This window comes from Anser anser (genome assembly GCF_964211835.1).
Source record: "Anser anser genome assembly, chromosome: 6".
Taxonomy (NCBI): Eukaryota; Metazoa; Chordata; class Aves; order Anseriformes; family Anatidae; genus Anser; species Anser anser.
The window spans coordinates 24,115,981-24,137,888 of record NC_139726.1 but is presented as its reverse complement, the minus strand read 5'-3'; the positions used below and the strand labels follow the sequence as shown (position 1 = coordinate 24,137,888).

General features: G+C 43.2%; 2 protein-coding genes across 11 annotated transcripts in view; both read left to right on the top strand.

Moving 5' to 3' along the window:
• The first annotated feature begins 873 nt into the window (after nucleotides 1–873).
• LOC310901467 (cytochrome c, somatic-like) lies at nucleotides 874–7,271 on the top strand. Of its 4 annotated transcripts, none has more exons than XM_083841087.1 (3): nucleotides 874–2,960; nucleotides 4,274–4,450; nucleotides 5,861–7,271. In XM_083841087.1, exons 1-3 carry the CDS (start codon nucleotides 2,939–2,941, stop codon nucleotides 6,007–6,009), a joined length of 348 nt encoding a protein of 115 aa, XP_083697213.1. In that variant the 5' UTR covers nucleotides 874–2,938; the 3' UTR covers nucleotides 6,010–7,271. The 4 variants fall into 4 exon arrangements, with proteins under 4 accessions (XP_083697213.1, XP_083697214.1, XP_083697215.1 ...); XM_083841088.1 differs by having other exon boundaries at nucleotides 880–1,016; nucleotides 5,861–7,268; XM_083841089.1 differs by lacking the exon at nucleotides 874–2,960 and adding an exon at nucleotides 2,968–3,737 and having other exon boundaries at nucleotides 5,861–7,270.
• A 2,503-nt stretch (nucleotides 7,272–9,774) lies between these two features.
• PDE11A (phosphodiesterase 11A) overlaps nucleotides 9,775–21,908 on the top strand; it is a 135,105-nt gene continuing 122,971 nt past the window's right edge. For 4 of the 7 annotated variants that reach the window (XM_083841026.1, XM_083841024.1, XM_083841023.1 and 1 more), the window contains exon 1: nucleotides 9,775–10,683. In XM_083841026.1, the coding sequence (XP_083697152.1) occupies nucleotides 9,913–10,683 (771 nt within the window). In that variant the 5' untranslated portion in view covers nucleotides 9,775–9,912. The other 3 variants (XM_083841027.1, XM_083841028.1, XM_083841029.1) reach the window with 2 other exon arrangements.

Here is a 21,908-nt window from a genome sequence, read left to right as displayed (position 1 = left end):
CCTGTGGGGGCACCGTGTCGGCCCCCTAGTCAAGCCGGGCCACCTAGGGCAGGCTGGCCACGATCGCCTCAGCTTTGGAGCATCTCCAAGGAAGGAGGAGGCTCCACAGCCTCTCCGGGCAGCCTGTGCCAGCTCTCGGCCTCTGGTGTTTGTCCCTTGTCCTGTCACGGGGCACCATAGAAAAGGGCCTGGCTCCTTCTTGGCACCTTCCTTTAAGACATATATATATGTAAGTCCCGGGGCAGCCTTCTCCAGGCTGATCAGCCCCAGCTGCTCTCAGGAGAGGTGCCCCCGTCCCATAACCATCTCTGTAGCCCTTCGCGGACCCCCTGCAGCAGCTCCATGTCTCCCGTTCCGCGGGGAGCCCTGACCTGGTGCAGCACTGCAGGTGCTCAGAGGCAGGACCACCTCCCTCGTCCTGCAGTCACACTTCTCCCAACACAGCCCAGGATCCCGTCCTTCTTCTTCACAGCCAGGGCACTGGCTCACCGTCAGTTTAAGCGTCCACCAGGTCGTTTCCTACAAAGCTGCTTGGAGAGTTCACCACATCTCTAACAGCTGGGTCCGAACGCAAGCAGCTCTCCAGCAGACCACCAGGGCAGCCAGCGTGTCGCGGCCGTGACCCGAGGACGCCATTTGCTGGGGGCTCCCAAGCCTGTGCCTTGCTGCACGCGGGGCCTCCGGCTGCCGGCCGCCCCCAGCCTGCTCCTGTCTGCGGCGGAGCTCGGGGGCACCTCCAGCTCGGCACCGGCCATTGAACACGCCCCGCGGTGCCCTGCCGCTGGGACCGTTGCGACAGTTGCGACATGGCACGACGCCCGCTGCCGCCCGCTCCCGCCGGAACAATCGGGAGAGGCGGCGGCCAGGGGCGGCCTGCGGCGGGACCGTTGGGCGCTGGGCGCTCCCCGGCGGCGGCACCGAGCCGGCGGCACCAGCCCCGCCGTCAGGGCGCCGAGCCCTGGGGGAGGCCTCGGGGCGGAGGCCCGGTTAGCACTGGCCAGCTGAAAGGCGACAGAGTAAGAGGGGGTCTCTGAAGGGACGCGGCCTGAGCAGAACTCTTCGGTTTACCTATTGTTTTCTGAAGTTTCAAGCTGAAAGATATTACCACTTAAAAATCTGTTTGGAGACAAATCAACGAAAACATTTTCTTCTTCATTCTTGATAAGGCACTAGAAGAAGTATGGTCCATGGGCTGTAATCGCACACTGGGCACTTCACTTTCTAATTATACATTGAATTTATTATTTTAAAAAAGGATGGTACCTACATAGTAATTTAAGTAGGGAAGCATGATCCTGTGGCTGGCTGTGGCTGCTCCTGTGCTGTGCTGTTGTCCCGTTGAGGCTTCTGCCCTGCCCGGCGCGGCCTCGCTTCACGTGATGTGGAGTTTGGACGTGGAGTTTGGATCCAGTGTAACTGCTGACCCTGGCTTATGTGGCTGATGCAATTTGCCTTTTTGTGAAGAAAAACACAGCATTTGTTCCTTTCATATCGTGATTTCTTAAGTATCTTAAGTAGTATGTTCTATCTTCAAATTAGGGTCTTAGATTAAGAACTCAGACAAGAGTCTTCCAAGATACACGTATGTTAGGGCAGAGCGGCTGTGGCTGTCGTAGCTGGCACCTTGGCATTTTCAAAATCGTGCTGCTTTCCTGTTAGCACAAAACAGGATTTCCTTTTTTTTTTTTTCCTGGTTATGTGAAAAACTTCTGCAAACAGGCTGTGGGATTCTGTGTTGTTTTCTCAGCTATGCCAGTTCCTGGCTGGTTCTCACTGTGTGCTGAAGCACTGCTTTATCTGCTAGTCAACCGTGCAGACTGCATGCGGGAGAAAAAAAAAAAAAAAAAAACTTCATTTTTTCTAGATAATTGGTGCCTGTTCACCACCAGCGGTTCTGTCAAGTAAATTTTAGCTGTTGTTTTATGAATGGATAAGGAAAACAGCATTTGTCTGCACTTTTGCAATTCTAGTGCACAGTGTGGTTATCAGTAACCATTCTAGAAGAATGAGGAAGGGAAGGGTCTCCTGTGATAGAGACTGTGCTGGTTCTTAAATAGTTCTGTGCTTTATCTAGATCTCAAATAGCTTGTTTAGATCTCAAATAGATTTCTAAAGAAGGTACAGATTGCTTTGGCAGAGATGGAAATGAGTAGTAAATACGAGTAGTAGTTTCTCTGCCACCAGACCAATGCTGCGTATAAAGCTCAGGTTCTCTGAGCTTCTGTCCAGTACTTTTTTCAGAAAGAAACATTCACCTCAGAAGAGATTTTTTTTAAAGACTAACTTTTACTAGAATAAATATCAAAACCCTGTAGTGGTTGATGAAGACTCTTTTTGAATATATTCTCTAGACTATTAAATTTTTAAAAAGTTAGAACTGAATGGTAAAAAGTAAACCTAACATTGTTCTGTAAGTCAAACACAGTGTGAAGCACGAATATCTTCTTGGGCAAATACAAAGAATCCACAGCTCCCTTTTATATAAAATTAATCACTTTATATTAGTGATTTATTACGCATTGTTGGTTTAGTTAACATTGTCTAACATGCATCTGTTGAGTGATTTTTAATTGGCTGATCACTGTATCTATACTGCAGTGAATTTCTGTCATTACTGTTGTTTGATCAGGTTGATTATATGTCTTTGAATACTGTGTTTGAACATTTCCCAATTGGCATGTCATCATCAATACAATACGAAGTTGTCTTGGATACAGCAAACATTGTTCCATTCTTGCTTTATTAGACTACAGATAGCTTGCCTCTGATTGCATTGTTTAGCAGTTTTATTGATTGCATTCTCAAGTGCCCCATTACTGAAGTTGTATATCTACAATGACCAGACTTCATTTTTCAGGCCTTTATACATTGAAGCCATCCTTTTAATTCCTTCTATCTGGATTTGTTTGGAAAAGGTGTTACAACACATTTTATACTTATGCACAAAAGCGTCCCTTCTGGTAAAGACCTAGTTCTTGTAAAATAACACGTTAAAACTGTTGTTTGTCATTGTTTGTTATTGTTTATATTCGGTTTTGCTTTTTTTTTTTTTGTTGTTGTTCTTTTAATTTATCAGCTTTCCTGTCCAGCCCTCTGATTTTGAATTCATACTGTCTACAGATGTTATTTATAGGACCTGTAAGGGAGCATATTTAAAACAAAATATTTGTGAAAACAGTCTTCAACAAGTTCTGCATTTTTCATTACAATGATTTCCTGTCTAAATAACAATTTCAGCATATTGCTGTGTTTGGTTCTCAAGAGTATTCTTTTTATTGTTTAACTGAAGACATGCTTATATTCACGTTGTTATAAAATAATTGCATGGTTTTAATAAATCCTAACAAAATGTATTCCTAAGTAAAGGGGAAGTAATTACAACTTTTCATTTTCCCATACTAGAAAAGCAAATGCTTGTACTTGGTTATTTTGATGTCAGATTACAGGACATTTTTGAAAAGTCCTTCTACATTAATTACCGTAGAAAATAACATCTAATCAATAAATATTAAGGTTATTCATCAAATATTTTAATGGTTACATTAATATGTTGTACTAGAAAACATTAAGCTTTGCATCTCCCTGTGGCTTCTTCCTGTGAGGTCAGGATGAGGTGCACCTAGAAGCACCTGGAAGGGCTCCTAGAAGTTTGGTTTTCTGGCTGGGAATAATCCTTGTGAATCTTCACATCTCTACTGTGGTGGCAGCTTCCTTCCTGCTTTCAAGAGATTTCCCGGGTATGGGAGGATAGACCGGAGTGAGGGATGTTTTGGATAGGTGATGGGAGTTGAATTCTACAGTTCTGGAGACATTCTCAGTAGCACTGTGACCCACTGGGAAATCCTGAGGTGCTGCTATGTTTTAAATAGGTCTTCTAGACAAAAGTACATTGACCTTTACTCTTACCATGGAAGTAACTCAAAGCTACCTTAACTTCCAAAGATGTGAGTGGAATATTCAGTATCCCTCAGAGATGCAGCAAAAAACTCATGATGCTTTTCCCTAATTGTAAGTTAGGTCACTTAAAAAAAAAAAAAATTAATGACCATCAACAACCAGATCGTGTTAAGAAACTTTGCACCTTAACGAAGCCTTATTGAAACTTAAATTCATAATTAAGTCCAGGTCAAATTTTCATTAGTTTGAGGCATATTATCTTTTATTACTGTGCAAGATGGATGGAGATATTTTCTAAAACTGCAGAAGGAGATGACAAATATAAGAGCGAACATTTCTATAACATTGTGCAATTTTATTTTAAATTTTTTGACAGAGCTCAAAATGGGTGATGTTGAAAAAGGCAAGAAGATCTTTATTCAGAAATGTTCTCAGTGCCACACAGTTGAAAAAGGTGGAAAGCACAAGACAGGACCAAATCTTTGGGGTTTATTTGGCCGCAGAACAGGACAAGCTGCAGGATTTTCTTACTCAGATGCAAACAAGAACAAAGGTAAAGCTAACAGATGACATGGATGAGGTGCAGTGCTGGAGAGAACACAGATGGGGAAAAAAAAAAAAAAAACAAACATTTAGAGGTACAATACCAAGGCTTAATCACATTGAGTTACTCTCACAGCCATCTACTTTGCGTTACTATACATGAGTCTGAACTATAGTTTCAGAAACAAAATTATTCATCCCCTAAATTAAAAAGAAATTCTTGCAGCATTTAGCATGGCAAGTCAGAATGTATATAGCTTCCCAGAACTCTGTAATATCAATGGGCAGATTTTCATTTATGTTCCTTAAGAATGCTTCTAGATTTTGTTTGCTGGTCACTACCCTCTGCTGGCATTGTGGCGTGCTGCAGTTGTTTTACTCAGCAACGTTTTACTAAATATCATCACCTACTAGTAACTAATGACTTGCCTTGTGTATTTTAGTACAGTCAGTCTTGAAAGGTGATGGAGCACCTAAAAATGGAAAATAATTCTGTGTATTAATTTTGGGGGGTTGTTTTATAGATATTGTTTGAATATAAATTATATTTAAATCAAGCTATTAATTACAAATACAGTCTTGTTTTTTTTCTGGTTACTGCAGTGTTGTAGAATTTACTGACTTTTTATTTTCTTTTGATTTCTGGGAGCTGTTTTTTGACATTCACTTTATAATGGTAATTCCTTGGTGTGAAACATCATGTACTTCAACATCTGTTAATTATGGTTTTTCATTGAAAAATTAGTGAACAAATAATACAGATGTTAGTAGTAATTTTTGAAAGAAAGCTAACAAAGTGATATCTAAATCCACTTGAGGTAATGGGAAAAGTCAACTTTGGAGGACAGAAGATAAAATTGAACATGTCATTATGATGAGGTATTTCGATAGTCTTCAGCACAACAGTAGGCTTCTGTTGACAGAGACAGAATTTAGCTGTGTTGGAAGAAAACACTAATGCTTTTTCAGCTTCTGTGGAGATATTCCAGGAAGTGGCCATTGATTACTCTTTTTCTAAGGCCCTTCAGTGGAGCACAACTTTGATGAATTTAATGTTGATCTGCAGACACTCATTTTGAACAGTTGAATAAAATGATAGTTGTATCTTCTGGTTACTGGAATTGCAAAGATACATAGTTTAAAAGCAGTAAGTAGTTTTATGTTAATTGGCTCAATGACTTGCAACTCTTGATGCTAAAAAGGATTTGTGTTTGATTTACTAAAATGACTCGAACACGATCTACACCTTGTGCATTTTATATTATGCTACACTCACGTTCACATTTCTCTTGAACTGTGGGCACGTTATGTTCAGGAGCACCACCACACCTTAGACTTTAGACCCTTGGTAATTGTTGTAAATATATGATGTTGGGCTAGCCTTGCAGTTTACTGTGGGGGTTTTTTGTTTGTTTTTCAGGAGTTTCCTGGAGTGAGAGTACACTGATGGAGTATTTGGAAAACCCTAAGAAATACATTCCTGGTACAAAAATGATTTTTGCTGGAATTAAAAAGCAGAATGAAAGAGCTGATCTTATTGCATACTTGAAAAAAGCAACTTCTTCATGAAACATGGCTGCAGCAGCTGTAGTAACAGTGCAAATGCTTTTAATTTTGAGCAGCTGCTATGTCAGGTTTTAGCATTTTGATGTTTATTGTTCATTAGGGACTGGCCTTAGCAAAACCAAAGAAATGTGTGTTTTAAGATGCTGCATCCTAATAAATAACACTGAGAGGTGAGCATTATTTATATTGTGTCATGTAGTAGTTCATAGACCTTTGTGGAGTGCACTACAGGAAAATATTGTTCCTTTCTCTAAGGAGATCTGGGAGCCCAATTCTGCAACTAGTTATTGAAACACTGAAACTATTATTATCTGGTTGTGGCTACATACGTAGGAAAGCTCCTATAAGTATTAGAACTGATGACTAAATTAAGTTTTTCTTTTGGAGAAAAGCCCTCAGTATTACCATCTGGGAAGAAAGGTACTATATGCAGTAGACAGGAGAATATGACGTTACATTAAAAGAACACTGTATGAGGATGATGGAAGTGGAATATCAGATACGTTTAGGGGACAAGGAACCTTTCAGTCGTTATGTTCACCTAAAAGAATCTTGAGATTCTTTTTGTTTTTTACGAATCTTCTTGTTTTAAAAATATAACCCTTCTCACTGCGTTGTTAGTGTTCCTTCATGTATTAAAACAGCATAATCATCTACCAGTCTTCTTTCAGAGATGTGGATTTTTTTCTCCGCTTGATGCTAATATATGAAGGTATGCTCAAACACGTAGGATGAATGAGGGCTGACTAGCTCAAGCAATTGAGATTAGTAATACATATTTTCATGGACAGTGGAGGATTGATGAAGGTGATTACAGCCCTCCTAAAACCTTCTCATGAATCTCTACCACTTGAATTGGGATTTACAATGTAATTATCTGTTTACACGAATGATTTTAAAATGATTAAAACAAAACTCTACTGAAGCAAGGTTTCCTTATGTCATCACAGAAGGGAGCATTAGTACAAAACTAATCGTATCTGTTCCCAGGTACTTATTTTATCAGTATTGTTCCAATGCTTGACAACTGTGGGCTTTAACTAGTTGTCTTACAGTGCTCCATAGAGGTGAATTCTGTTTTTAACTAAGGGAGTAAGAGTGGGGTGAAAAGTTCTGTGACACACGTGAATGAGTACCTGCTTTTCTTTTCTTTTGTACTCTAGCTGTAAGATACTTTCCACTTTCAATTTAATAGTTAGGACTTGTTCTATTGACTGTTTAGACAATTAAAGTACCTGCCTGAATGACAAAAGTTTTCTCAAGTGCTTTCCTCAATTGCGTTTTGAAGAGTGCTATGCCCCTGCCTTTCTCAATCGAGAAATAGACTCTGCCTGAGAAATGCACTGACACCTCTGCTTGTGCTTCGTTTAGAGCATCTGTATGCTTTGTGCCTTAAGAGACCAGGTGAGGCTGGCTAAAGCCTGACTTGCTGTCAGGCTTGGCGTTACGCATCCACACCGATAATAGGTGCATCATGCGTAAGGCGCATCGGATACACGCTGCCTGGACCTCACTGCAGCATACCTGCAGAACTACGGCAGCAGCACAGCGAAATTGTGGAGCCAACAAAATCCATTTGTTTTTTGTCCCTCCCACAAAAAAGCTGTAGCTCATCTATCCCAGGCCCACACATGAATCTGCAGCCCAGAATACAGTGAGCTTGGTGTACTCATCCTGCAAAGGGAGGCATCCTTTGATGTGTGCCAGGATGCAGAGACAAGGGGTCTCTCCTAAAAGTCACTGAAGCACACCAGGCCAGGTGTGCTTCAGTGGCAGGTTTTACAGTGACAGCATGAAGCCTGCTCAGTTTACGGAACAGACAAACCACTGTGATAATCTTTGTCACATTTTGTCTTTAAAAGAGATGAGTGTAATTTGTACACAGATCTGGGGCTGCAGAGTTCTATACAATTAAGATATTACAGTAAATTGTTGTCTGTATACTTCATTCATTACTTCCTGCAGTCTTGACTCTTTTTGAGAAATTGCCAACATGCAGATTTTTGCTTTAATCAAAGCACGAAAACAAATACAGAAGTTAACTAAAGACACCACAAGACTGTGCGAAGAATTAAGGAAAAGGCTTGTTTATCCCTAACCTTACAGAAACACTGAATTGTTTTAAGTGTCCACGTACAGCACTGCTGCACGGTAACCATTTTGTACTAAAACCCTGGTGTGAGCGCTCAGGCCAAACCTCACTACACTGAGATGGTAAAAATCATTTACGCACAATTAATTGAACTGTACGTAGATGCCAGAGGGCCTTGCTTGAGAGATGGAAGTGTGTACCTGCCAGGCAGCTCGAGCTATTTCTTTGTGCAAGCGGCGTGTCTGTGCCAGCGCTGCGAGAAAGCAAATGCCACAGGAAAGGCCAGGCAGGGGCCGGCGGTGCCCTGCGCGGGCGACGGTTCCACAAGCGGCGTCCCCGGGCTCTCTCCCCCAAAAAACAGCGGCGGGGGGTGCTCGAAGGGGGGCGCCCCCCAGCCCGGCGCGCCTGCGCGCCCCCGCCTCGCCGCGGGCCGGTAGCGGGGCGGCGACCGCCTGCTGCAGCCGCCCCTACGCGGGGGGAGCCGGGCGCGGAGCGGGGCCGGGGGTCGGCTGAAGCCGGCGAGCTGCAGCGGGAGGCGGGCGCCTTTGTCCGCCGCTCCCCGAGCAGCCTCCGGGCCGCGGTGCCTGTCCTCCCCCCCCCCAGCCCCGCCGCTGCTGCCCCGGAGGGGCTGCAGCAGGGGCAGGGAGCCCGGCAGCTCGGGATCCCCGCTGATCGCGGGTTTGCCCGTGTGTTTCCCCGGCCGCCCGAGCTCCCATTCATGAATTTCTGTGAAGCCGCCTTCATTCAGTCTGTGGTTAGCGCATGAAAGACATTTTTCACGTGTTAGGATCCATGACTCCGCGGTGTGTTGGTTGTGTGTGTTTTTTTTTTTTTTCAATCGCCTGTGCGTAGGCATCGATTTAGCACTGAAACGTGCTCCACGTGCGCATAAAAATAACCCCGCTCCGGCTGCCTCGGTGCATGCGGCCGCTCTCCGTCTGGCAGCCGGTGCCGCAGGACCCCGCACCCCCGCCCGCAGCCGCGGAGCCCCCGGCCCCGACGGGGGGCGGCTTCGCCGGGGGCCCCGCACCCGGCGGCCCCGCACCCGGCCCCGCACGGAGCGGGATCCGAGCAGGGGAATTCAGCCGGTCTCTCCCCCAAGGGCTCCGCTTGTTCCGCCCGTCCTTTGAAGTGCTCAAGTGGCGCAAACGCTGCCATAAATTAACCCGCTGTAACGGGAGCGCTCGCGCTGCCTCTCCCGCAGCCCCGCGGGAGGCTGCCCCTTCCCCGCACTCGCGTGGGCAGACAAAAGCCCCCACCCACCCCGTTCCCCGCTCCCAAATTCCCGAACGAGCCGCGGAGCACCCTCCCTCGCTCCGGGTCCCGCCGGTGCAGCCCCGCCTCGCCCCGCGGTGCCTCCCCCGGCAGCCGGGCTCGGCGGCGCCCCCGCCGCCCCCCCGCGTCCTCCCCCCGCCCTCCTCAGCCTCCCTCCCCGGCGCTCCGCCGGCTGGGTTACGCAGCAGCCGCCGCCAGCGCTGGCAGCACTTGGCAGGAGGGCTTCGCCCCGCCGCTCCCGGAGCATCCCCAGAGGCAGCGCCCAACGGGGAGCCGGTCCCGGAGGGAGGGGGCAGAAGCGGAGGAGGGCCGGGAGCCGGGCAGCAGAAGAAGCACCCAGGCTAATACGCACCATACTACCACTAGTAAAGAGGGGCGCGAGGAGGAGGCGCGGCCCCGAGGAGGAGCCCTCGCCCCCGGGCAAGAGCCAGGGGCGGCGCTCGCCGGCAGCCTCCCTCCCTCCTTCCATCCCTCCTTCCCTTCCCCGCGCCCCGGGCGCCCGTCGGGGCATGGCCTGAGCCGCCCCCGCCGCCGGCACCATGGCGGCGGACGCCGGCCTCGACGTGGCGGCGGTGGAAAGTTTCCTCGACAGGCACCCGGAGCTGGTGGAGAAGTGGCTGAAGAGGAGAAACTCGGTGCCCAAGGCGCCCGCGGGCGGCCCGTCGGAGGAGCGACGGGGAGGCGGCGGCGGCGGCGGCTGGGGCAGCGCGGGCGGCCCCGGCGGCGGGGGGCTGCAGCGGCGGGCGTCCCACAAGGAGCTGCGGAAGAGCTTCGCCCGCTCCAAGGCCATCCACGTCAACCTCACCTACGACGAGCATGTGCACGCCCGGGCACAGGAGCCGCTGAGCAGCGTGCGGCGGCGGGCCCTGCTGCGGAAGGCCAGCTCCTTGCCCCCCACCACGGCGCACATCCTCAGCGCCCTGCTGGAGTCCCGCGTCAGCCTGCCCCAGTACCCCCCGCCCGCCCTGGACTACAAGCGCTACCTCAAGGAGCACAACGAGCGGCAGTTCTTCCTGGAGCTGGTCAAGGACATCTCCAACGACCTGGACCTCACCAGCCTCAGCTACAAGATCCTCATCTTCGTCTGCCTCATGGTGGACGCCGACCGGGGGTCCCTCTTCCTCGTGGAGGGGGCGGCCGCCGGCAAGAAGAGCCTAGTCTCCAAGTTCTTCGACGTGCACGCCGGCACCCCGCTGCTGCCCTGCGGCTCCACCGAGAACAGCAACGAGGTGCAGGTGCCCTGGGGCAAGGGCATCATCGGCTACGTGGCGGAGCACGGAGAGACGGTCAACATCCCCGACGCCTACCAGGTAGGAGCCGGGCGGGCCCCCGGCTCCCCGCGGCCCCTCCTGCCCCGTCGGGGCCCCTCGGGGTCCCTCCTGCCGCCCCACGGTCTCCTTCCCTCCCTCCTTCCCTGCCTCCCTCCCTGTCGGGGCGGCGGGGCTCGCGTTTAGCCGCCCGCTGGGTTCCCCGGGAGCGCTCGGTGGCTTCACGCCTTTTCAGAAAGCCCTCTGGGATCCGCTGGAGAAAAGTTCAAAAAGATGCTCGCGACAGTGCCGGTGATTGTAGCCTTAAATCTCGGTCTCGCCTAACGTTCCCTGCCTGCTCGCTGCCGAAGTAATCTCCACCGCTTTCTAAAGAGCGTCTGTTTTCACCGGTGCATGTGCTCACTCAGACCGCATGGCGTGTATTTTCAAACCGCTTCCTAGGAGTGATAAAACCATCCCCGTTATCCTCTTGCGAGGAGTTCCCCCACCTTGTATTTTTACAGAGGCTTCGGCTTGAGTTGTGAAAATACAGTCCTGGCTTCAGGGCAAAAATTCTGACTTCAGCAGAGACAGAAGTGCCCTGTCCCGAGAGTGTTAATGCAAAACAGTGCATTCAGTTTACTAGCGTGAGATTTACCACCCTCTGTCTCAGTCCTAGGGGTTGTTTCTACTAGGTACTAGTGTGAGACACTACCAGCAATGTAAGATTCTGTAGAAAATTAAGAATCACAGGACTACACATTTTATAAATTACCATCTTGGAAAATTTTAGAAAGGTGGGAGATGCATGTCCTTAATAATTCAGGTAAAAAACATTGTTCAATGTGTAACTTCACTCTAGAATAGTTCCAAAAGCAATGAACATTTAAAAAAAAAAAAAAAAAAGGATGATGCTTAATAACAAACCATACAAGGAAGAAGCTTGAAAATAAGACTGGATAATTTTTGTTTGAAATACAGAAGAGCTGGGCTAAATGTGTTTTGGGCTGAATATTTATGTATTTGTCAACCAGTGAAAATTACTAAGCTCTTCACAGATACGGACCGAGAGGTTTCCAGCCCACAGAAAAAGGAAAGACTAGAGCTTGGCAAAAAGGCTGTAATAGTCAGCCTAAAATGACTGACTGTTGGATCACCTTTGAAAAAATCTAAGCTTGCTTTCTTAGTTTCTTTTTTCCTTTTCACCCATTATCCACTTTCTCTTACCATCTGATTTTTTATAACTTTCTAAAACTGTACTCTTCCCAAAATATCAGCTCTTGGGGCCAAGCAGAAGATATTCTCAATAGTCTCAAGTGAATAAACAGATTAAGGATATTTGAGTTTGGTCGGGAAAGAGCTCTGTCTCTCTTAACTCTGGATAGATCCAGACACTTTTTCTTTTGGAGGTGAGAAAGCCACTGGGAAGGCAGGGTGTTTTTCTAGTCCTAAGGGACTGTTATTTTCCTTAAGTGTGTGTTCACTTTGCATTCCCTTGCCTGTGAAAAAGCCCAGCTACTTTAAACAGTTTGTTTGGCTGGTTCACAGGGAACAGTGAAAAACAATCCACGCAGTTGCCATTCCCAGTACTATTTATATTGTACTTTTGCCTGGCTTGTATTCTTTATAATCAGTTATAATAAATAATACACTTTGTTGTATGTCTAAGCCTTAAGTACATTAGTTACTGTAGAAGGGAAAGTTCTGAGCCAAGTTTCTTCTGTAATTATATCTGTTGCAACTTTACCGCTTTCCATGGAGTTACTTCTGAACAATTCTAGTGCAACAGAAACTTCAGACCTTGTAACATTAATGAAAGTTTTTCTTGCTAATAAAATGAGGGATATGCTTTCTGTTATGTTCCCTAGTTAGTACAGTTTATCTTCTCTTACCTGGCATGTATATAACCATTGTGCATCATTAAAAGGAGACCTTTCTAATTTAATAGTATAAAGAGCCCTAAGGAAGGCCAGTTATGTGTACGCAAAGAAGCTGTTCCACACCTGATCATTGTAGTGCTCACAATACAGCTCTTTAAAAATTAACAAATGTGATTATATGATTTTTGTCAGCATTGCCACTGATGATGGAAGTGTTTAATCAACCATCAGGTAAAAAAAAAAAAAAAAAAGAGCACCACCAGGAAAATTTGTCAGGCTGACAGATGAAGTTGAAGAAAAAGAGGCAAGAGAGCAGCACCATTTTGTCCATTGAAGAGAATGTTTACATTGACAATACTTATTTGGTAAGAAAAGGGCTTTTTGTAATAGGTCAGACTAGCACCTCTAGATTAAAGGCTCTTTGTTTTTTAAATTAAAAAAAAATATATAGGTAAAAATACTTCAATATCATTAATTACCTCATTTACAATATTGGGAAATTTGTTTTATTATTGTGCAGCCATCTTTATTTTCTCAGAGCCTGATCAGATACTAGTTGAAGTGACTGGAAGTCCTATCAACCAGTATGGATTGGGTGGCCAGTTTGTGCACAGATTATTGCCAGCTACTACTGGCATTAATGAGACTTCATGGGAGTAACATACACATTTAAATCCTGTCATGTCCTACAGTGTGCTTCATGCAGGCAGTTCCCTGTACCCCCATACAGAGTTCGATAGGCTTAGGAAGTTTGTAAATGATTTGCAGTGTCATTTTCAAAGATAGTGTAAGATTTTCAATTACACATTTATTTTTCAAACGAGAAAACATTTGAAATAATAGGTTGGGGCTTTTCCGTGATTATTACTGTCAGTGGGTCTGACTTTCCAACCCTGCTCACGTAAACTGAGTTAATTCAATGTGCATAGCTAGATACAAGATTTGGAATCAATATTATGTATTGAGGACTGTATCACAGTCAGGATTTTTTTTAATAATATACAACAACTTTGGATGCCTCATGGTAGTTTGATCTGTGAAGTAATTGACCAAACAAATGTTTTGGAGGTTCACAGCATCAGAGAATTTGACAAATATTTAATTTATGGAGAGGTTTAGGTGAATGTTATACGACTGATTCAGAAATTGCTGGATTCATTCATGACTCAAAGTTTTATTGATTACATTGCAAAGTCATGTGATGAAAGTGAGGTTTTATAACTGTATAACAACTTGTAATATATTTGATTTAATCTGTAAGAGTTAGTACTACAGAATTTGTCGGAACAGGAATGGAGATACGTACTCTCTTTGCATTTTGGAGTCGGTCTAAAACTCTTTATCCTGGAAGTAATCTAGTTGTAGATTGGACTCCTAGTAAATTTAAGTTTTAAAATATGGCCTTGGATTCTTCCCTTGTATTAATTTTGGGAAGCATTACTGACTCCTTATTCTTATGCAAACAATGTGGTATGTCTTGAGCATGTGTGTTTGAAGAATCAAACACCATTATACGGGCAAGGAAATTAGGACCCAAGTGTCCTTTTGAGACTCCTTTTAACAGAGCATAGATGTAGACTTTGCACTTGGGTATGAAATGTATTAAATATATTGTGAGTATGTAGGCAGAGGCAATGTTAAACCTTTATCTGCAGGTCTTATGAGTTGTTTAAAAAATTCACTTTTTTTTTTTCTTTGCTATTTAAATCTGTGTATTTTTCATGTCATCCCTTCTTCTTACAGATCTTCTATGACGTTCAGCTGAGGCTCCTGATCACTTCTATTTTATTCCATCTTTTAGAGTATCACTTAAATAAATTAAAAAAATAATCACAAGGAATGTTTGGTTATTGTTATAATTTAATCTGTGCAAAAGTTTGGAGATAATAGCGTCCCACATCCTTCTAACTAGTGAAAAAATCTTACTCTTTAGAATAGTAAGCATACATCAGGAAGCATTGAAAAATGTTTGGCCGTTTGCCAGTGTCAGCTAAAAAAAGTTTTCTGTATACCTTATGTTAAATTTGGAATTTAAAAAATAGCTTTAAATAAAGATAAAATGGCTTACCAGATGGATGTTTTAATAAAGTGGGGAAGAAAAGAGAGAAGAAGTATTAAAAGGATTTACACTAAGACATGGGTTCTTGGGGGCTGGAGAAGGGTCAATAAAAATGATCAGAAATGATTTTTCAGAACAGCTCAAGACTTTAACAAGAATAATAGCTAAATATTCTAAAATATTTAACTATAAAAACTAAAATAAAGCAAAACAGAAGACATTGATCTCTTCTCACTGTTTTCTCTGTCAAGTTTAGGCCAACTGGCATACAACTACTGCAAACACAAACTGTTAGAGGAAATCTTAAAAATCCCTGAGCACCTGGGTATAGGTGTTGAGATTGTGTCATTTTTACAGGAACTCTGGGTGACCTAGGAGCATTCATTTTCTCCTGCTTGTGTTGGATGGTATTACAATTACAGAGTTAGTGCTTACAGGTGCAAACTCCTTAGCCTGGCTTTTCCCAAGTAAGAGCTGTTGGCATAGGTGGTGATGAACAGATGGGAACCATGTTATCGCACAGGTTAACTGCTTCTTACTATCAGTATTAACAGTGCATCTCTTTCCATTTTAAAGAGCAGCTACAGCATTCCTGTGAGGGTTAGGTCCTGTGGGTTGGAAGCACTTAGGAGCTGCCTTGATCAGCAGTGCTGGAGCAGCCGGCACTAGCCCTTGCTGCATGTATTTCCACACTGGCTCTCAGCAAGAACAGAGGTTGCTCCTCAGAGACCACAAAACATGGTAAGCAGACAATCTCCATGTAATACACAAAAAAAAATGAGTTAGAACAACTTTTACTGTGCATTAAACATGACTAGGAAGCACCACAGGGAACACAACAGATAATTACAACAGTAAAGAACTAAATTGCTCTAACATGCTCTCCAGGAAAGGGCACCCCAGTCCACCATGCAAAATTTAGGAAACATTAAAGTTATGAGTCTCTAGGAAGTGGCCTTTTGCCATCCACAGCTGAGAGCCACAGCAGCGGCCGCGGAGGTAGGGAGGCATGGCTGCTGTCTATGTGAGGCGCTCAGAGGCCCCTGCACCTTATTTCACCTCCCTTGGCCTGTGAGCCTTCTCAGGGAGCAGTTTCTGACTGAAATGTAAAACTTCCTGGGCCGTACAACATGCTGGTGACAGGTGCAGGTACCGTGTGATGGAGCAAACCCACCTCTCACATGTCTGTGTGGAGCAGGCCAAGTTACCTCATGGGCCAGGATGGTGGTCACCTGTCCACCATGGCAGGGCCAGCTGCTCCCACCCAGGTCATCGCTTCATGGCTGCTCAGCACCTGGGCATGCCTTCCTTGTTGTCTAGAGACAAAAATCAGGTGGTTGGCAGCAACTGCATGCAGGGTGCCCAGGTGGACCCTGTTTAATGCAAGTCCACACAGTCCTGAGGCAAAAAGCTAGGCCTGGAACCTGCCCCCTGCTCATGTGTAATGAGTTTTGCGATAATTTGGTGTTGCTGGGAGGTTATAAGCGGTGGTGCGGGTCTTATGCACTTAAAGTGAGTGTGGAAGCATGTTGTGCTGCCTGATTTTGGTGCTGGTATGAGGAGGTGCTTGGGAGGGGTACAGCTTCCCGGGCAAGTCTAAGTGTGGAGGACTTCAGGGTATAAACAGGTTGGTATTTTTTGTTTTTTTTTTTTTTTTAATCATTTTTGTTATTAAATGTGTGGCCTGTTTTCTTATTGACCTCACAGAGCAAGTACTTGGTGCCCTGACACCTTTGGCTACCAAAAAAAGTGTGGTGGTCATGACAGCCTTCTAGCTCTCTTTTCCACAGAATGCCCATGGGCTAGTTCTGTCAGGCTTTTTTTTTTTTTTCCTGTCAAACTGACATACTTCACCAGCATATCAGTTAGCTAGCCTGTTTATCTAAAGACACAAACATTTTTAGCTTACTTTTCCTCAGCTCCTGGTAAAATTTCCTCACAACATGAGCAGGAAACTGGTCCCTCCCTGGCCTGTGATTCCATAGGAGTGCAGGCATGCCGTGAGGTAAAGAGGCTTTGAGTTGTATGATGGTGTACTTTGAGGCCAGGAAGGGGTGTGGTTTTGAATACAGGTCTGCAGCCTTTTGATCTGCTTGTATTACCTCACTATAAAAACCTCACAGATTTTAATAGTGAAAAAATAAAATTAGGGAGGCTCCAGGAAAAACCTCTGAATACTCATCTGGCTTCACCTCGTGCTGGAGTCTATGGTGACTTAAAGGAGCAGAGACAGTTGCCTCTTGCTTTCCTTCTGTCCCAAGTAGCTTGCATTGGAAACTTGGTACAGGCCTCATTACTTTTTGAGGAATATATCCTGGAAGCCAGCAGCTACAAAAAAAATTTGCCTTGGGCTGTGGTTTCTGGATTACTGAGTACAAGTCTTCTTGAGTGGTCTAGTAGAGATACTGGTATGATGTAGAGGGAATAGCAATCCAGATTATTCCTATCTGTGGCTTTTTGTGCCCTCTCCTGTGATGTTGCCCTCTCTTGTCAGTGAAGTTCACTGTTTCAGCTAGAGGTGGGTTCTGAATCTCTTCAGTGAGTGGTTCTTTTTCCTTGTGTATTAGATTTGTTTTAATAGGGAGGAGGTAACACTTGTGTGTGGGGAGTGCTGTTGGAATCCCTGCTTCTGGAAGGGCTGACCTGGATTTTGTCTCGTTGCCATTCTGTATTCTGCTCTGCAAATTAACTGCAGGGTCTGCTTCTACCTGGCTGCAGCTGATACATCTTCTGGTGGTCCTCTCCTGGTTCTGCTTAAACTGTGGAAAAGGCAGGGCCTGTGAAAGTGGGAAGGAGTATTTATCCCTCTGTTTCTGTCCTCCCTGGTGAAACTGATGGCACAGGTGAGGCTGTGCTTCTCATCACTTAATTTGGAGTTGCTGTCCTTTAATCAGTGTGGTGGTTTGGGATGCTTTTTTATAGATAGGCTGTAGGAAATTTAACTAAGTTTAAAACACTGAAACAGAGTATATAGAAATGCAGTCAAAGCAGTTAATAGCCTCAACTTTATGCTATGGTGTAATATATGATACAGTATAAATATGATACTTAAAGACATTATAGATTTTTAATGTTTTTCCACTTTTCTGGGGTTGCTCTATCTTAGTAACTTCATTACAGGTCTTCATATCTCATTTTAGAAGTAATGAGCAAGAACTCCAGCCAAATGAAAAAGTAGACTTAATTTCTTTCTCATTAATACAGCTCTCTTATGAATGTCAAATGCTTCATTTTCTCCACACACACACACTGCCCTGTAATTCTTACATTCTGTGGAGTTGCTTACATGTGGGGAAAAAAAAACAAACGTGACTACATGCAAAAGGAGAAGATAACATGTCAGTAAAAGAGTTGGAGTAGAAAAAGAACTAAAAAGAATGAGGATATACATGAACTAAATGTTAAATGACAATCACTTATTTAAAATAAGTGAGAATAACTTCATGAAACGAGAGTTTAGAGGATAAGTTAGCACTGCTACACCACTAGTTGAGTACAGAAACGATTTAAGATTGTTGCTTAGAGCCTTGTGAGAATTCAGACACAACTTCCTATTGCTGTCACTGATAAAACTAGCTGAAAGACAAATTTATGTCACTACTTTTATAGTCATTTAGCTGGCTTCACTACCCCTCCTCCATTAGACAGATCTGACTTTAGTTGCACTCATGCTTTATTGCTCGTTATCACTCATTTGTTTAGGTAAATTCTGTACTTATCTTAATTAGAAAAATGAATATCTAATGTATATTTAGTGCATGGCTGTCTTTTGCATACACAGTTATTGTTTGTTGTTTTGTTAATTTTATTCATGTACCTAACTAGAAAGATGTTCTAAATGATGTGTGTGTCTCTAAGAACATTATTTGAAGAAAAAAAATCATAATCTCTCAGGACAGAAGAGAAATATTTTCCACCTGTATGGCATGCTGCATTGTGGCAGTGCACCATAATACAGTTCAATTATCTATTTGATTACAGTATGTCAGCGATGGTAAAAATGAAGGGTCTGATTCTGCAGTTCTAATTTTAGCAGAAATCCCATTACAAGAACAAGACTGAATTAAGCCTTTAGTTTTGCTTGGTAAAGGATTTTGCTGTTCTGTTCGATTGGTTTTCAATTTTCCAAAACAAATGGATGTTACTTTGAGTTATTTACATTTGTATGTTATTGTGCTCTTTTTCTATGGAATAGCAGAATTAAAACAAGCAAACATACATGCATTGTTACATAAGTTAACTTGTTTTACTTTTCTGCAACAGCCCTATTGACAAACTGAAATATAAACAGCTTGAGCTCATGGATCAGCAGAGTTGAGTTAGGAGGGTAACAGCAACTGTGTATGATCTGTGATTAATGTCTAATGTCCCTACAGTACACCTTTGAAAATGAGTGTGGCTAAAGTTAATAACACTGCCGGTTTGTCACAATAACACTTTAAATTTATTATTCAAAGATCTTATTATACTACTTTAATTTTTAAAATATATATATATAAATATAAAAATATAAAATATATAAAATTAAAAAAATCATCCTGTATGTTTGGGAGAATGGCACTAAATGGCTGACAGTGAGGCTGGCATGATGTGGGAACACGTGGTGGTGCAGCTGATTCCCAGCAGTGCTTCAGCATGCCCACTACATACAAGGGCACAGAGAGCCACTGTGATAGAGCAAGCGGTAGTGGGTGTGATCTCTAAATATTTAAAACTACAGGAAAAAATTATTCTCTCTTCAAGTTTCTTCTTTGATAAAAATGCAGACAGAGCAGGAATGCACAGCTGTTGTACAGGATCAGACTACAACTTAACTTACTGCAGTGCGATCAGCAATCTAATGTTGGTTTGTCTTGAAGGAAGAACAGCAAAACCATTTTGTATTGGACCTGGGTAATGTTGTCCTGCAGAGGAATCTTTCCTTATTCCTGCTGTTGATCAGCTCAGACTATGAAGCATAAAATGTGATTATGTTTATTAACTTGATATTCATGTCTACAAACTTGATAATGCTTATGAAGACATTTTTTTCCTTTCTCAGAAAAAAATTACATATACTATTTTCTCTGTTAATTTTGTGCCAGTGCTTGTGCAAGTAGTCAATGTGTGCTGTTATTTGTCTGTTGTCTAACTAGTAGATGAAACTGTGGTCAGAACCGGATATAGATGATATAATGCATCCCCACCAATCAAAATAAAAAAGAAGGCCCAAACAGACACATTTAACAATAAAACACGAACTTTATCATTGCAAGTGAACTTTTTTTTCCCCCAAGAAAGTCAATAAGTCTTATGTATTTTTCAGCTTAAATTATATATGGACTTAGTTTTAAATCTGGAAGTTAAGAACTTTAAGGGCCAATGTTCCCTACTCTTTTGGGGAATTGTTTTGGGAGTGAAGAAATAGTTTGCTGAGCTGTTACGTGCTTTCTTATCTGTTTTATTCATTTTATCTTATAAGAAATATTGCTGTCGTATAAATAGTAAATAACTGGACTATGTGCTTATTTACTTGGGAGAATTAGGTTTTAGATGCTGGAGAATGACGCTTTTGTTCTCCTGCTGCCTTTGTCTCTGGGGCCTTAGGGATCTGGGGGGAGATGGCAGGAATGGTTACAGCAATCCTTACAAGGAAGTCTCTTCAGAGATTGGTTTACTTAGGTTCTGCCCCCCAAAAACAAGTAACTATTTTCAACAAGGTTTTGCCCATATCTACTGCAGTGTTTTATTGCTTGGTTTCTGTTCCTTATGTACTACAGACCTTGCACTGTGTGTGACTTTTTTTTTTTTTTTACCTTAAAGAGATTATCTAGAGCAGATGCCTTCATTTATTTACTTTTAATTTGTATTTTGGCTTTGTTATGCTTTGAGTCTGGATAATATGCTGTCTTTTGGGTTGTTCTTTTCCTATAAAAGCTTGAATATTGTTGTATGCTCATAGGAAACGTGATCAAGAAATTGAATAAATCTTTCTACTTCTACAAGTGTCAATGCTGCTGCAGCCTGGCTTCCTGTAAAGTCAAGGAATAAGGATATAAAGATTCATTTTCTTTTCCAAGTTCCAAGGGCTATGTTTAGAACTGTACTTCTGCTAACAATTTGTGAACCTCCTACTTAAAATCAAACTGAAATCCAGTTCTTTAACTTTTACTCAGAAATTAAAACATTCTTTATTACCATCATAACTTATTCCATGACTTTAAATCCCCCCCAACACTGAAGTTAGATTAAGAACAAGAACGCAACAGTTGGTTTGTCTCAGGGGAGTTATGGAGGCTCCCTGTGGCCTTCAGTGGAAGGGTGCTTCTTGCTAGCTTTTTTGAAGAGTTTATTCTAAGTTGGGAATCATTAGAAAATGTCTAGATGCTGTTAGTGAGTGACAGAAATAATGACTTGTTAATGAGATTTTCACCTCTTTGTGGTCAGCATTAATTTTTTTTTTAGAGTTCCTCTAAGTGTAGAGGTTCAGTTCTCACAATGATCAGACTGTTATTTTGTGACTACAGATCCATGGCCAATTTGCCATTGCTCTCCAAGTAAAGAGGACTGGGCCTTAATAGGTTTCTTTGCACTTCTAATCCTATCAATAATACAGCTGATCAACTTTTTTCAGTCCTTGCCCAATATTTTTATAGCTCTGTCAGATTTACAAATTAATCTTATGAGTACAGAGGTCACACCAGAGGACTCGAGACAGTTCACGGTGATGGGCAGTATTTTGAGTTTTCAGCTGGTATGATGAAGGGTAAGGGATCTAGAAAGGTGAATTTGAATGTCCTACATCACTAAGATGACCTTATGCTCACAGCTGCTGTTCCAGGCCCTTGCATTTCTGATGCTTATGTTCTTGATCACTTTCAGGCCACCCTTTTAATGTTATTCACACAGTTACAGAAACTAGAAACTTAATGTTTCTTAATGAAGGTTGATAACATTTATGATTCCAGAATGTAACTGTCTGTACCCTAGTTTAGCCTTTTATAGAATAAAAGCATGAAACTTTTCAGCAAGTGCGAAAGAAACATCTTTAATGTCCAGAAGAACTGAGACTGCAGTGTTACAGCTCCTACAGCTGGAAAAACAAGTGCTTGAACTGATGAGTCAATCTGACTCTCATCTTTCCTTGACTGACCATTGAATTTTACAGGGCAATATTTCCCCACAGAAGAATGACAATCAATAAACAGCTTTAGACAAGGTGAGATTTATCCTCCAGAATAAACATTCCTTGTTGGCATTTCCAAAATTCTAGTTCAAAGTGCCTCAGTCACTATACTTTGAATGTCTCTAGCATCTAGAAATCTCATTAGATAGAACAGTTTAAAAAAAAAAAAAAAAGCTTGTGAGTT